At 41.0% G+C, this 13,428-nt stretch overlaps 1 protein-coding gene across 6 annotated transcripts in view; it reads left to right on the top strand.

Moving 5' to 3' along the window:
- The window catches only part of TIGAR (TP53 induced glycolysis regulatory phosphatase), a 248,087-nt gene that overhangs the window by 97,393 nt on the left and 137,266 nt on the right, over positions 1-13,428 (top strand). For all 6 annotated transcript variants that reach the window (XM_085652583.1, XM_085652585.1, XM_085652588.1 and 3 more), the window contains one exon: positions 5,399-5,520. In XM_085652583.1, the coding sequence (XP_085508709.1) occupies positions 5,399-5,520 (122 nt within the window). The remainder of the gene's footprint in view (positions 1-5,398; positions 5,521-13,428) is intronic.

Below are 13,428 nucleotides of genomic sequence, written 5' to 3' on the forward strand. Positions count from 1 at the left end.
GCTGAAGTAACAACTTGTATAGGCTTTTATCTTTGGGCAGTGCCTCAAAGGGTTCACTGACAAATTATCGAAACCAGAAATATCGTGGGACATAAATATTTTGTCGCAAATATCGAGCCCAAAAATATCATTATCCTATGCTTATAATGTAAATAATAAAAATAAATAAATAAAAATATCGAAGACAAAAATATATTTTTTAAATATAAACATATTTAAACATAGTAAACCTTAAATATATTAACAATAATATAATGTAAATTAAATATATTTTAATTATTTAAAATTATATATACATTATATATTTAATTAAAGTCATATTTATGTTTATTTAAACATATATAATTTAAAACTTCTTAAAATAGGTATAATTATATTACAGTTTACTAATTGATACATATATACATACAATACATTTACAACTGTAACAGATAATCTGGAAACAATTCTAAAAAATAAATTGCAATCTACACATGAAAAAGTAAACAAAATAAAAAAAATACATTTTACTAAAAATTTATTACGTATTACCAACATTAATAAATAAATATATTAAATACTCAAACATAATATAATATACATTTAAGCAATATAAACAAAACTATAAAATTGTAGGACTAATACATATTCTATTCCCACTCCAATCTCTGCAACAGTAGGGAAAGCGTTGGGATCAGGAGGGCTAAAATGTACTATTCCCACTCCAGTCTGTGCAGCAGTAGGGAAAGTGTTGGATAACAGAGGGGTAAAATGTGCTATTCCCACTTCAGTCGGTGCAACAATAGAGAAAGCGTTGAATAGTAGAGGGGTAACATTTATTATAACCACTCTAGTTGTGCAACAGTAAAGAGAGAGCAGTTGTATTCAAACAAAGACCAATATTTTAACAACTACATTAAATAGCAGCAACTATAAATAGTCAAATTTAAAATATATTTTTTTATAAGAAATTGCATATTTATCCTAAAATGTAACAAATATTTTAAATTAAAACAAGTGATACAATATATTTAAAATACCACACTATATTTTCACAATCATAAGTCGACAACTAGAATGTAATTGACATATAAAAAGAATAACACAATTAACACACCATATAATAACACATTTTTTAAACAAATAACTATTTTTACATTTATTACTTGAATAACTTCCTACCCTATACCTCTACTTAGTAAACACACACCTAAAGTATATCTTAAAATTAAAATATTTACAATCTTACCATAATTATCAATTAAACAATAGTATTTAACTAATAAAATAAGTATATTTAATTAACTTCCCACCCTTATCTCTGCCAATTAAACATTTAACAATAAATTAATAATTATGTTACGTTAACTTATCACCCTTTACCCCTGCAAACACATGCACCTGATATATAACGTAAACATTTTCTCATTTACACAATTTACATAATTATTAATTAATAATTAACATCATTACAATTCATTTCATTCACACCATTTACCCCTACAAAAACCACAACCCACACCAAAAATATCAATAAAAAATAAAATTGACTACACAATGTACATAATTATCAATTACATAATTAATAATTGAATAATTATAATTAAATATCTTCCCACCCTATACCCCTACAAACCCTACAACCTGCACCCAAAAAATTAACGCAATTAAAAAAAGTTACACAATTGACATAATCCTCAATTAAATATGTTTTATTAAATAAGTTATTTACCCATTATAATTAATTTACTTCCCAATCTGTACCCCTATAAACCTCACAACTCCTACGGCACAAAAAATACAAATAAACTATTAAATTAAATTTAAAAACAACTAAAAATTAACAAACTACAACAATTATACAATCTATTTATAACCTATACAATTAAAATATATACTGAAATACCGAAAATGTAAAAAACTGTATTGATATTTTCTAAACGATACTAACGGTGTTGATATTTTTAACATCGACATTAACATAGATAGTTGTAACGTCTATTACTTACATTAAAATTGATATTCCTGGCAACGATATTTTTTCACACGATATTTGTGCATCACGATATTTTAAACTCGATGCTTCTGCTGCTAGATATTTTGTTTCGCTATTTTGTTTGAATACTATCTCAAAGAGAACCTAATTTGGCCTTCAAAAGAGAGGTCTATCCTCCTGTCGGTGCGACGGTGGCAGGCCAACAGAAGGACCGCCAAACTCATAATAAGGCCCTTAATCTTCTTCTTACGTGTCCGAATCAGATTATTTGATTCAAAACTTACTGAGCCAATTTACCTTTCTCAGCAACATCATACCTAAAGTATGCATGGGCCCTGCGTCCATTTAAGTAAAGCTGAAGGATTTGTGACTGTACAGTTTGTCCTGGGTACAAACCACCAAAAGGCCTCCGCTTAATGTGCGAGTCACCCTGGCCTGGTGAGATGAAGGAGCAGAGAAGAGGCTAGAAGTCCAAATTCACACCCTGGAGTCTCCATTCAGATTCACTGACTGTGTCCTTGCTTGTTCTAGTCCTACTTTTCTGACCAACACCAGTTTGTTCACTTGGGCTCCTCCAGGTCCAAAAGATCCCTATCACCTGCAGAGGCTCTCAGGGTTTCATACTGTCCCCCGTCATCTTCAACCTCTACATAGAACTACTTGGTGCTCTACTCACCGATATTTGGATCAAGTTTTACCAATATAACGATGATTGACAACTCTACTTGAAAGTGTTCTCTGCTTCAGACAACCAACACCTCAAACACTGCCTGCACATCATTCAGACATGGATGGCCAGTGCCTATGTGAAGCACAATCCAGATAAGGCAGAACTCCTATTATTTGGCAGGAATAACAAACCGTTAAAACCTGGCTCAGTGACTTCAACATTGATGGCTTTGGACCCAAAGTTGCAATGAATGCCAAGCCACTTGGATTCATTCTGAACACCAACCTCACCTCAAGAAATACATTGCAAGAAAAGCAGAAAACTGCTGTTCAAGCCCTCGTAACCTTACCTCTGAATTGTGTAATGCCTTGTTCCAAGGCTTACTGGACTCCGCACTTGGGGGCCTATTATGATGGCGGGCGGACACCGTAATGGAGCGCGGGACTGCCCGCCAATGCTGCGGCGGTCCCACTATGCACATTAGGATGCGCTCGCCACACTGGCGGGCGCATCCTGTGCCTTTTCCATTGCGGGTGGATCTGCTGGCTGCGGACCCACCCACAATGGAAAAGGACTGTGCACGGCACTGCCATGCACTACATGGCAGGCACAACATGGTGCCTGCCACGTAGTGCATGGCAATGAGGGGGGTACCATAGGTACCCCCCATGTGCACCCTCCTACACCATGGGGGCCCGCGAAGGGCCCCCAAAGCAAGGACCGTATGCCTTTCCATGGCGGCAACGCGGCCGTGGAAATTCCATTGACCGCCAGCATCCTAATTTGGATGGCTGTGTCTCGCAGACACAGCACCATATGCAGGCACTTTTTCCGCCAGTCGACGAGTCGACCGGCGGAAAAGCGGCAGACGGTCTTTCCGTCCGCCGTGGACCCCCAGCCATCCTAATGTGGCGGGGGGGTCATTCTAGTGAGGATGGCGAGCAGATCGCCCTCGCCGGGCCGGCGGTGGCTCCCACCGGTCCGGCAGGGGTGATCCGCTCACCATCCTAATGGGCCCCTTGGTTTCTAAGGCCCCCCCACAATAGCCCCTTACAAGCCTCAGCATTTCTCATCCAGGGCTGAGGAAATATGATCTCATAACCCCATCCTTATAGAACTCCACTGGATCTCCTTGCCAGCCTGTACCATCTTCAAAGCCATCTGCAACGTTTAACAAGCCATCTTAACCAGCACCACCTTTTATCTTGTAGGCAAAGTCACCGAGTCTGGTGTATCTCGGCATTCTGGACACCATGCGATTGAAGATTAGGCAGTGAAAAAAAGACAGCAGTCCCTTTTCATCTCTGTACCTATGATCTGGAACAACATCCCCATATCAGTTTGTACTACTCCAACGCTGCTGTACTTTGGGAAAAAGCTGAAGGTGTACTCCTTTAAAGAACAATACTTTACAATGCATCAATAATGGACAAACCATCTACCTATCCTATCACTTGTTGGCTATGATTGTATTTAACCCTTTACATCGCTTCACTGCCTTTTGGCTAGGTTGCGCTAGAAAAATACAAATCGCATACATAAATACATGTATACATACACAAGTCTTCAGATAAGTGTTCTTACAATTGAATGATACCGTGCTAATAATTTACAGCCAGCTCTCTAAGCATACACCGTGATACTATGCCTATTCTGGGTTGAATGATCTTTGTAGAATTAAAGATACCTATAAAATATACATTCAGTCACTACATGTCCAAAATGGTCTTTTAGCCCGTCCTTAATAATAATGAGGCTGTCTGTCATTATCAGAATTGTTCCCACAAATTTCTCAAGCATGCTTTGAATGTGATTTAGCGTTCAAAATCATCACTTTTAATGAAGTGAATTTACTATGTTTTCTAATAAGCACATAGAATGTTATAGTTGTTTGGCACCTAGCGTGTATGAGACATGCTAGGTGTAGTCAAATTTTCATAGCATCTTAGGCAATCGCTTACCTTCTTTAACATCGGTGACTTATTGCAGCATGAAACAATGAAATCTCTTTGGTAACTAAACTGAGCAATGACAACTAATTATGAGTCTAGGCTTCTAGTAAAGTAAGGCGACAAGGGACCAGATGATTGCCGGTTTGGTTTCACCTGTTCTGTTTCTCGTAATGTTTTATGGGTTCTCAGAATTTTTTGTAAAGTGATAAAGACTTGAAACATTGTGTTTAAAAAAATATATATATTTTTTAAGTCTGATGCGGACCACAGAGCTTGTTTATGGTACTTTGTACATACAAATCCTACATGGCAATTAGCTGTAGCCCTTTTCCTGTGGGGCCTTCTTGGATTAATTGTCTCTGTTGTTTTTTACTCCAGGTGACAATGTTTTATAGATGTCTAGCTCTCGAGTCTTTGTACTTTCACAATTTATTTGAAAAATAATTTGTCAACCTGACTCTTGGTAGGTGACATTGATTCTCAACATTACCGGATCCTTGTCCATTCAAACAATTTAATTAACAAGGTTCAGGCTGAAAAGTACCCATGTACTCGCCTGTTTTTATCCACTATGTATCACCTCCGGGACAATCTTTCTAGATCTCAAAGTGCTTTCTGAGGCAATTTATATTGCACCCAGAGTCCTAATGAAATTTGCGAAACTTCTGTCAGACCATAACACCTCTAGGGCAGTCTGTTAGTTGATGCTCGATCGAACAAAATGTCTCCACGGTGTTATTGGAATGATTGTAATCTTCCTAAAAGAGTTTCTACCACTTTCTGTGTTTCAATTTCCTTCAGGTCAAGGTATCGATGAACCACTGTCTGAGATGGGATTCAGGCAGGCGAACGCTGCGGGCAGGTTTCTTAATGGTGTCCGGTTTACTCATGCTTTCTCAAGTGACCTCATCCGTGCAAAGCAAGTAAGTATTTTCTGTCAAGTTTTATGTTTGCTTGTTAACAATTGATATGCGAAATAATGATACAGATATAAAATTATTCTTGGGATCCATCGATTTTTCGGATGCTCCACATTTTGCATTTTGTAATGTATGCAAAAGAATTGGCACGTTGTGCAGCTTTTCGGTTTCTGTATGCTTTTTTTTTAGGGGGGGGGGGAATAAGCCGTAAATAGCTGTAAATAACATTGGGGTTTCTTTTCACGAAGCTGGGTGCAGCATCTCAAGATATGCTCATGTGGTGGGGAGAGTCCTCGTGCATAGGCACCTTTTTGTTGAAAATAGTTCAGGGAACACACATTGCACTCCTCCTGGTCTTAATCTAGCGTTATGCAGCTGTGCTAATAAAAGTACAGATGTATAGCCAATTATGCTCTGTAGTGTAATTAATACATTTATAGTGGCACTACAATATGTATAATTTGTCACACTAATGTACAGCAGCATCTATGTAAAGAGGCGCATAGGTTCGTCAACGGGTTACTGAGCAGCATAAGAGTCATTAGGTGGACATTTCTCCGAATCTACCCACCACAGTAACTTCTCAAATGTAGTAAAAATACTTCTTACTGCTGAGGCAACTATGATCATGAGTGATGCTCGGCACCGGACTGTCGTGTGATCTGCTCATTTGTTAACGGCGGTCCTCCTTTTCTTTGAGAATGAGCACTCCGCCAGCCCAGAATAAAGCAGCTCCTGATCCGGTTTTATTTGTTTTTTGTTTCATTTTTACTTAATATGTACAATTTATAATTTTATTAAGTTGATACACATATACATTTTGTATGCATCTCACACAACGGAATTGTCATTTTTTATTTTAACATGCCTTTTAGTGCATGAACCTTTCATGTCAAGCATCTGGACATTTATTTCTGTGATTAACGACCTCTTTCTTCCTACATTGATACCAATTGCACTTATGACAAAAGAGATCCACAAAGTTACAGAGGGTCTCCAAATATCTGATGGAGCCAGTAACGCCATTTCACCAGAGGCACAACAAATTCTTGGGCGGCACTTACGTCACTTTACTCCAGCATCAAGATACATAATTGTTGGACTTGCCCCTCTCTGCAGGTTCACCCCCAAACGTTTTGCCACAACCTCTTTGTTTTCGGGACCTGTTTTTGTTGGCCTCTAGGACGCTGCACACTTTACCACTGCTAAAGTGCTTGTGCTCTCTCCTTTAAACATGGTTTAATCTGCTAACTCCCAATTGGCACATTTCATTTAAGTGTGAGTCCCTAGTAACGTGGTACTACAGGTACCCTGGGCCTGTAAATTAAATGCTACTATTGGGCCAGCAGCAACTGATTGTGCCACTCACGTGCATAGCCTTTAAGCATGTCTCAGGCCTGCCATTGCAGCCTGTAGGCACAGTATTAAACTGCCACTTCGAGCTCACAAAATACACCTTTTGCCAGGCCCAGACCTCTATTCCTAATACATAAGCATCACTCCTAGGGTAGGCCCTAAACTGGATATTGGGCAGGGTGCAGTGTATTTAAAAAAGTGGACCTGCACTTTTAACTTTTACATGTCATGGTAGTGAAAAACCAAAATCTTAAATTTGTTTTTCACTACTGCAAGGCTTTCCTCTCCTGTAGGATAGCATTGTGTTAACTTGTTACATTTAATAATTGTTAATTTTCAATTGGGAGCACGTATAATGTTGAGTTAGGTGTCTAGAGAATTGTAATTTAAACCCCTCTTTAATGGTAAAGTCAAATTTTGAATTGCAATTCTGTGCCACTTTTAGAAAGTTAGCACTTTCTTGTCCCTACCATTTGGTCCCTGCAGCCTGTACCCTAGGTCGCTTGACTAGGAGTAACTGGCCATTTGTCGCACTGTCTGGGAGCAATACACAAAGACTAAGGGGGAATAGGTTTTAGCAGACAGATGGGGAAGGAGCGGTCACGTACCAAATTTGCACATCACAAAGGCTCTGCCCAGATCACGCACAAAGGGTTTTGACACTAGTCTTTTGTGACCTGAGACAAGCTGGGGCCTGGACAGGGAGGCAAAAAATTCCAAACTCCTTTGGGGGTGGAATCTTTCTCCTACTTCAAAGTGGGCATCAGATATAAATAATGAACCCGCAGACCAAACTCTGCAGTACACCTCTGGACGACTCCAGACTTTTGTGCTGCTTTGCAAGAGGGACTGTCTCAATCAACTTATTACATTTTACTCTATTTTTCTGAATTGTGTGAGATTGTTCTGTGTTGTGTTTTCTCTTTATTACTGTTTGAAGTGCTACTTAAATACTTTACACATTGCCTCTAAGTTAAGCCTCAATACTTTTTGCCAAGCTCCTTGGAGGTTGAGCACAGGTTAGGTTAGCGTTTTCTTCTGTCTTCACCCTGAAAGGAATTGTGGTTGTGATTGTTGCTTGAGTAAATCTTTACATCCATCAACCAGTAACCCAATTTCCAACAATAATCTGTCCCTTTTACTCTTCCAGTCATTGATTACTAATCTTCCACAACATTGTAGGTTACCTCATCAAGTGATCCAGTCCACACAGAAATAATTACAAGTACACAAGAAAGGTACATTCTTCAATCCTCTTAAAACATATACCACTTACTGTAACCTCATATTTCACTTCATCACAACTATTTTTTTACCACTGTGCTCCACACAAGGTCATTTTGGCATTATCCTCTAACCACTGGATCAAGACCTTTCAACTCTTATTTTAATTTTCTGATGGATACTGCTAATGGCACATTCCTCACCTTAGTATATTCCCCAGACACCAGCCTGGATCCGGAGATTCTTTTGTAGCAGTACTCCCATGCACCGCTAGATTGTGTCATTCGGTTCCTTATTGGATGTATACCATGCTGGAGTTAATAGAGAGAGCCACATATAAGTGTCAAACCTCTGTGCTGACGTCAGTTCCTTTCACGTTTTCCATCATGGATCCACAGGTATGCTCTCTCTTTTTGCCAGTTTTCCCACAGCTTAAAAACATTTCCCCAATGTGCTTGGGAACAAAGTCCCCACCAAAAGCAACAGGATTTACGATGTTTAGCGACTGCAGGAAGCTAATGTCTGTCATAAGGCACAAATCTAGGTCATGTGATCAGTGAACCCGAAGGCGATTCGAAACCAGGAGGCGAAGCTGTAGGTCACCAAACACAAGGAGAAGTCTTAGTTCTTGTGAGGATTCTGCTCCTGCTCCAAGTCACGAGCCCAGATTCGGGCCGTTTCCACAACCACTCCACTTCTTGTTCAAAGTGTACCGGTAAGTCAAAGACCAAGTCCAAATGCAAGCATAAAAATCCAAGCAGGGACTCCACTCCATCCTTCCACTCCATCTTGATGGAGAAAGATGTTCGTCACCGACTGTCTAAGTCACCTTTCACAGATCCAAATCCTCAGCTGGTTCTGAAGCTACCCTAGTTCCCAGCATTGCCAACAAGCAACAGACCTAGACATTCAAAAATGCCATGTTGCAAATATTCAGTTTGTTTCTGTCGCCCTCTGGTGCACCTCCAGGTTCCACTGAACCACAAGAACCTCCAGTCGGGTTACGCCCTATCCAGCTCCATCGGTTTGTCTTGGGACCCATTAATGGAATGTATTGACTCTGGGATAGAATGTCGTGTATAGACCAATTCTATATCTGGTTCCAGCAGGATTTAAGACCTTACTTGTGTTTAAGGATACCCTCAAAGATACGGGTTGAAAAATTGTTATGCTAGCCTCTGAACAGACCAGCACCTTTTCTCACCTAGCACTTCACTCCAGGCAGCTTTACTGTGTGTGCCTCGGCCAGTAAAGTGAATCCTAATTTATTTCCAATTACTGTTCTGAATGAAGAATCCAAAAGGATTTAAGCCTTTGAAAAACATATGTTTTCGTCGGCCAGTCTAGCATTGTAGTCTGTGAATGCAGTCTGTGTGGTGGACCTATACACTATGCCATTTAGGACATGGTCAGCAAGATCTTGCCGGCAGTCTAGAAAGATGTTACAGCCTTTTTGACTCACACAAAACTGGATGGGCTAGTTGCCGCTAATCTGTCATCTCTACAAGTTGGATACTGCAGATTGCCTTGGCAAGGTAGTCGGTACCTGTGTTGCTATTCATACACATGCCTAATAAGGTCCACTGGGTGCTGTGGTGATGTGCAGGCTTTAATGATGGACATTGCATTTGATGGGTTCTGCCTCTTCGGTGAGAAGGCAGATTCTGATTTTGAATGCTTTAAAAACAGTAGGACTACAGCACGTTCCTTGGGGTGATTGACCTGCGCCAAACAATTTCTGCACCAGTTTAGGAAATTTAGTGGTTACTCCAGACCATCTTCCGAACCAGTGATGCAACCGAAAGCCCTTCCAGTTCGGCCAGTGGGGGCACCAGCCTTTCAACTTCTTCCCTGCTACTGCAGCCAATGAACCACTTTAGTTTGCCCTCAGTGGCGCATATCCAGCCAATGAGAGGCAGCACCTCTTCCAGGTTGCAATGCATCCCGTCCAACAGATTGATCTTGCAAATTATTTTAAAAAGTTATACTCTACCTTTTTTCTCCTCTGCCCAATATCCCTCCCTCACTTGAATAGTATTCAGAAGAGCTATCAATCCTGCTACAGTTGCTCTCCAAAGGTGCCAAAGATGGTACCAAACTTGAAAAAAGGTGGGGTTGTTGCGCTCTTATTTCTTCGTCCTGAAAAAGGATGGGTGCCTCAGGTCAAATTTGGACCTCGGCCCCCTGAGGAAGGATAGATCCAGAATGCTCACATTGGCCCAGATCCTATCTGCTCTAAACCTGGGTAACAGGATGGTGTCCTTGCTCTAGCAGGATACTCGTACTGCAGTCCTATAGATGTTACCTGCGGTTTAGGGTAGGCCAGGTGCATTTTAACTTTACTATGCTCCTTGTCAGCCTCACCAGTGTGTCTCCGGTGTTCACAAAAGTCATGGCGGTGGTCGCTGCCCATCTTTATAGCTGAAAGGGGACTCACCGTAGTCAGTCATGGGCCACTTCCAGACAATGGCAGACCTTTTGACATATATGGGTTTCACTAGAAACACGTTGCAATCCCACATGATTCCCTCACAGAGGCTTACACTCATTGGGATGATCACGGATACAGTGGATTTCAGGGCTTTCCCTCTGCAGCAATGAGTTAAGGACATTCAGCCTGTGATCTTGATGTTTCAATTCGCACCTGGATCCAGGTGATATTGGCTCTCATGCTTTGTGGCTGCTTAGCCTATTGCAATCGGTAGGTCAGGTGGCAAATGCAAGTCCTACAGTTAAACTTGAAGTCCCAGTGGGTTTAGCATCAAGGCCACCTTTCTGACTCCATCCATATCTTGGAGGAGGCAGCTCAAGATCTGAGGTGGTAGCTGACTAACCGTAGTTTGTCCTGCAGAAGGCCAGGGCTCTGTGACAACAAGCCTTTCTTCATTGCTGCAGTGGATGCAGGCAGCACCAGAGTTTGGCCCCTGCTTGATCCTTTCAGCAGCACAGGAGGAGCAGACAGGGCTCCTCCACTCACTCAAACTCACTCCCACCTGCCTTCCGACTGGCACTTTCTGCCTCCTTTGAGGAGGTGGAAATTGTCAGTGGTTTCTCCACAGAATGGTGAATAAAGCACAAATACAGACCTGGCATTTTGGATGCTTTCCAATTGTTCCAGAAAGATAGCTGTAACTACAGCATTGATGGAGATTTTGGTCCCTGGTTTACCTAAACGGTTTCCGGCCCCAGGTCCATCTGTTTTTAGCATCACCATTCAGAGGTGGCCTCACTTCCATCTAAGGACAATGCAACTCCACACCAGCTGCCTGTTTGGGAGCAATTCCTTCCCCCTCCCCCCATTCTCTGCACTCTGATAACAGCCATTTTTGTCAGCCAGGGAGCCAAACAAGAACTTAATAGGCTGGTAGGCTATAAACACGAAAGAGAGTCTATTCTAGCTTTGGTGACCGCCATGCTGTGTTTATTTGTCTCTGAGGGAGACAAATAAACAAAGACTGGATTTAAAAAATAAAAGGACTCTATTCCCTGTGCACAAACACTGATTAGGAACTCTCCTCGCTGCTGTACTCTCACCAATGTATACCCTCCTTATTCTGAATTCCCAGCCTCATTAACAGAACAAAGGATGGACTCCTTCACCCTAGCTAAGATTTCATTACTAAAGAACCTCCCCATTTACACACTAGTTTGTTTCTAACTACCCTAGAATAACTCCCTGCGCTATTTTTAACAATTTTTTAGAATTGGGGAAATTGTTTTTTTCAGGGTAAAAACAAATGGGAATTGGAATACAGACTTCTCAAATAAAATCAAAGAAACACCCTTCATGTGCACGATCAGCTGGATATCCCCTAACAAATAATTCCTCCCCCGGTTGCACACAATATATTAGTGTTAAATTAGAATCCTTATCAATTATGAAAGAAAATCTCTTTCTAGGTTATTCACCACTTTGAACTATTGCATTCAAAGCAGGTCTATCTTAAATAAACCCTTTTTGCTTTATTTCTGAAATGGCTGTCACAATACTCCCTACATAATAATTCCACATTGAGCTTTTGCCCTTGTCCCCACGGCTATGCCCACACTGATAAAAGTAATATCCGCTCATTAAGGTTGCTTCAAGGAGAAAGCTATTTAGTGTCTGAAACTTTTCCAGGACCTGCAGGCAAGGCCTTCCCAATGAAGACAGCTGATTTAAGGGAACCCTCTCTATCCTACAAGCATTTAAAAGCCAGTGCAGATTTCTTCAGAATAAAATACCCCTAAGAGACCTTCTGTCACGAAACCGCCTGTTGCAAAGACCTTTATTAGCCAAGTACTTGTGACAATCTGGTACTCTCTCCATCAAAAACAGTATGGCATCAAATGTTACCTAGCTCGATTCCTCAATGGCCAAGTGTCGGTCTCCATTTCGTTAATGGCAATGTTATGGTCTTGGCATCAGACTCAAACATGACCATTTTTGATATACAGTTCTCTTCTCAAAGGAATCTCAAGAACTCTAAACCTTTAATACTGCTACTGCCACCCAACCCCTGCAAGAGAACCCTTTTACACATCTCCCCAGAATACCCACTCTAACACCCTCCCTGTCTTACACAATGACGTCTGACTTTACCATGCTCACTGAACCTCACTAGAAAGTTAGTTAAAAAATACCTACCCATTCAAGCAATCCTGTGGAGGGGAGTGACTATTTTCCCCTCCTGCAGACCTTCCCTCCTCACCCCCACCTAAGTTGTAGAATGTAAGAGGAAGTGGATTACTTGGCATTCTGGAACACTACACAGAGATGGCAAAGAGTGTACAAACCTACAATATTAACTTCCTATTTTTCACAGTGACCTAGCTTAAGGACTCCTCATTGACATACTGATCCCTCCTGACTTTGAGATTAAGCAACTGGATCAAGATAACTGTTAGGGAGAAAGAGTTGCAGTCATCCATAGAAATGTGTTCCAATTTAAGTGCTACAAATTGTATAAATGCTTCACTTTCTAATGCTTGGGAGTTGAACTTGATGCATGTGGAAATCCTTCCAATAGATATATCATTTACCACCTACCACCTCCCCGCGCTAGAACAGAAGAACTCCCACAGACTCAACCACTGAGTCTGTGCAGGCTAGCGTGTATATAAATATGTTTTTAACTTCCTCCTGAAGCCAGGTTCAGATGACTCAAGACGGAGGTCCAAAGGTAAAGCATTCCAGCTCCTAGCCACCAGGTAACGGAAAGATCTGCCTCCCATGCGAGCCCGCCTTATCCTCGGGACCTTTAAAAGGCCTCCGTGGGAAGAACGAAGGGAGTGTGTGGGTACGTACCGGGTGATCAGGTTCTGGAGCGGTGTTTGCGCCTTCCCAGTAAG

Source organism: Triturus cristatus, chromosome 4_1, assembly GCF_964204655.1.
Source record: "Triturus cristatus chromosome 4_1, aTriCri1.1, whole genome shotgun sequence".
NCBI lineage: Eukaryota > Metazoa > Chordata > Amphibia > Caudata > Salamandridae > Triturus > Triturus cristatus.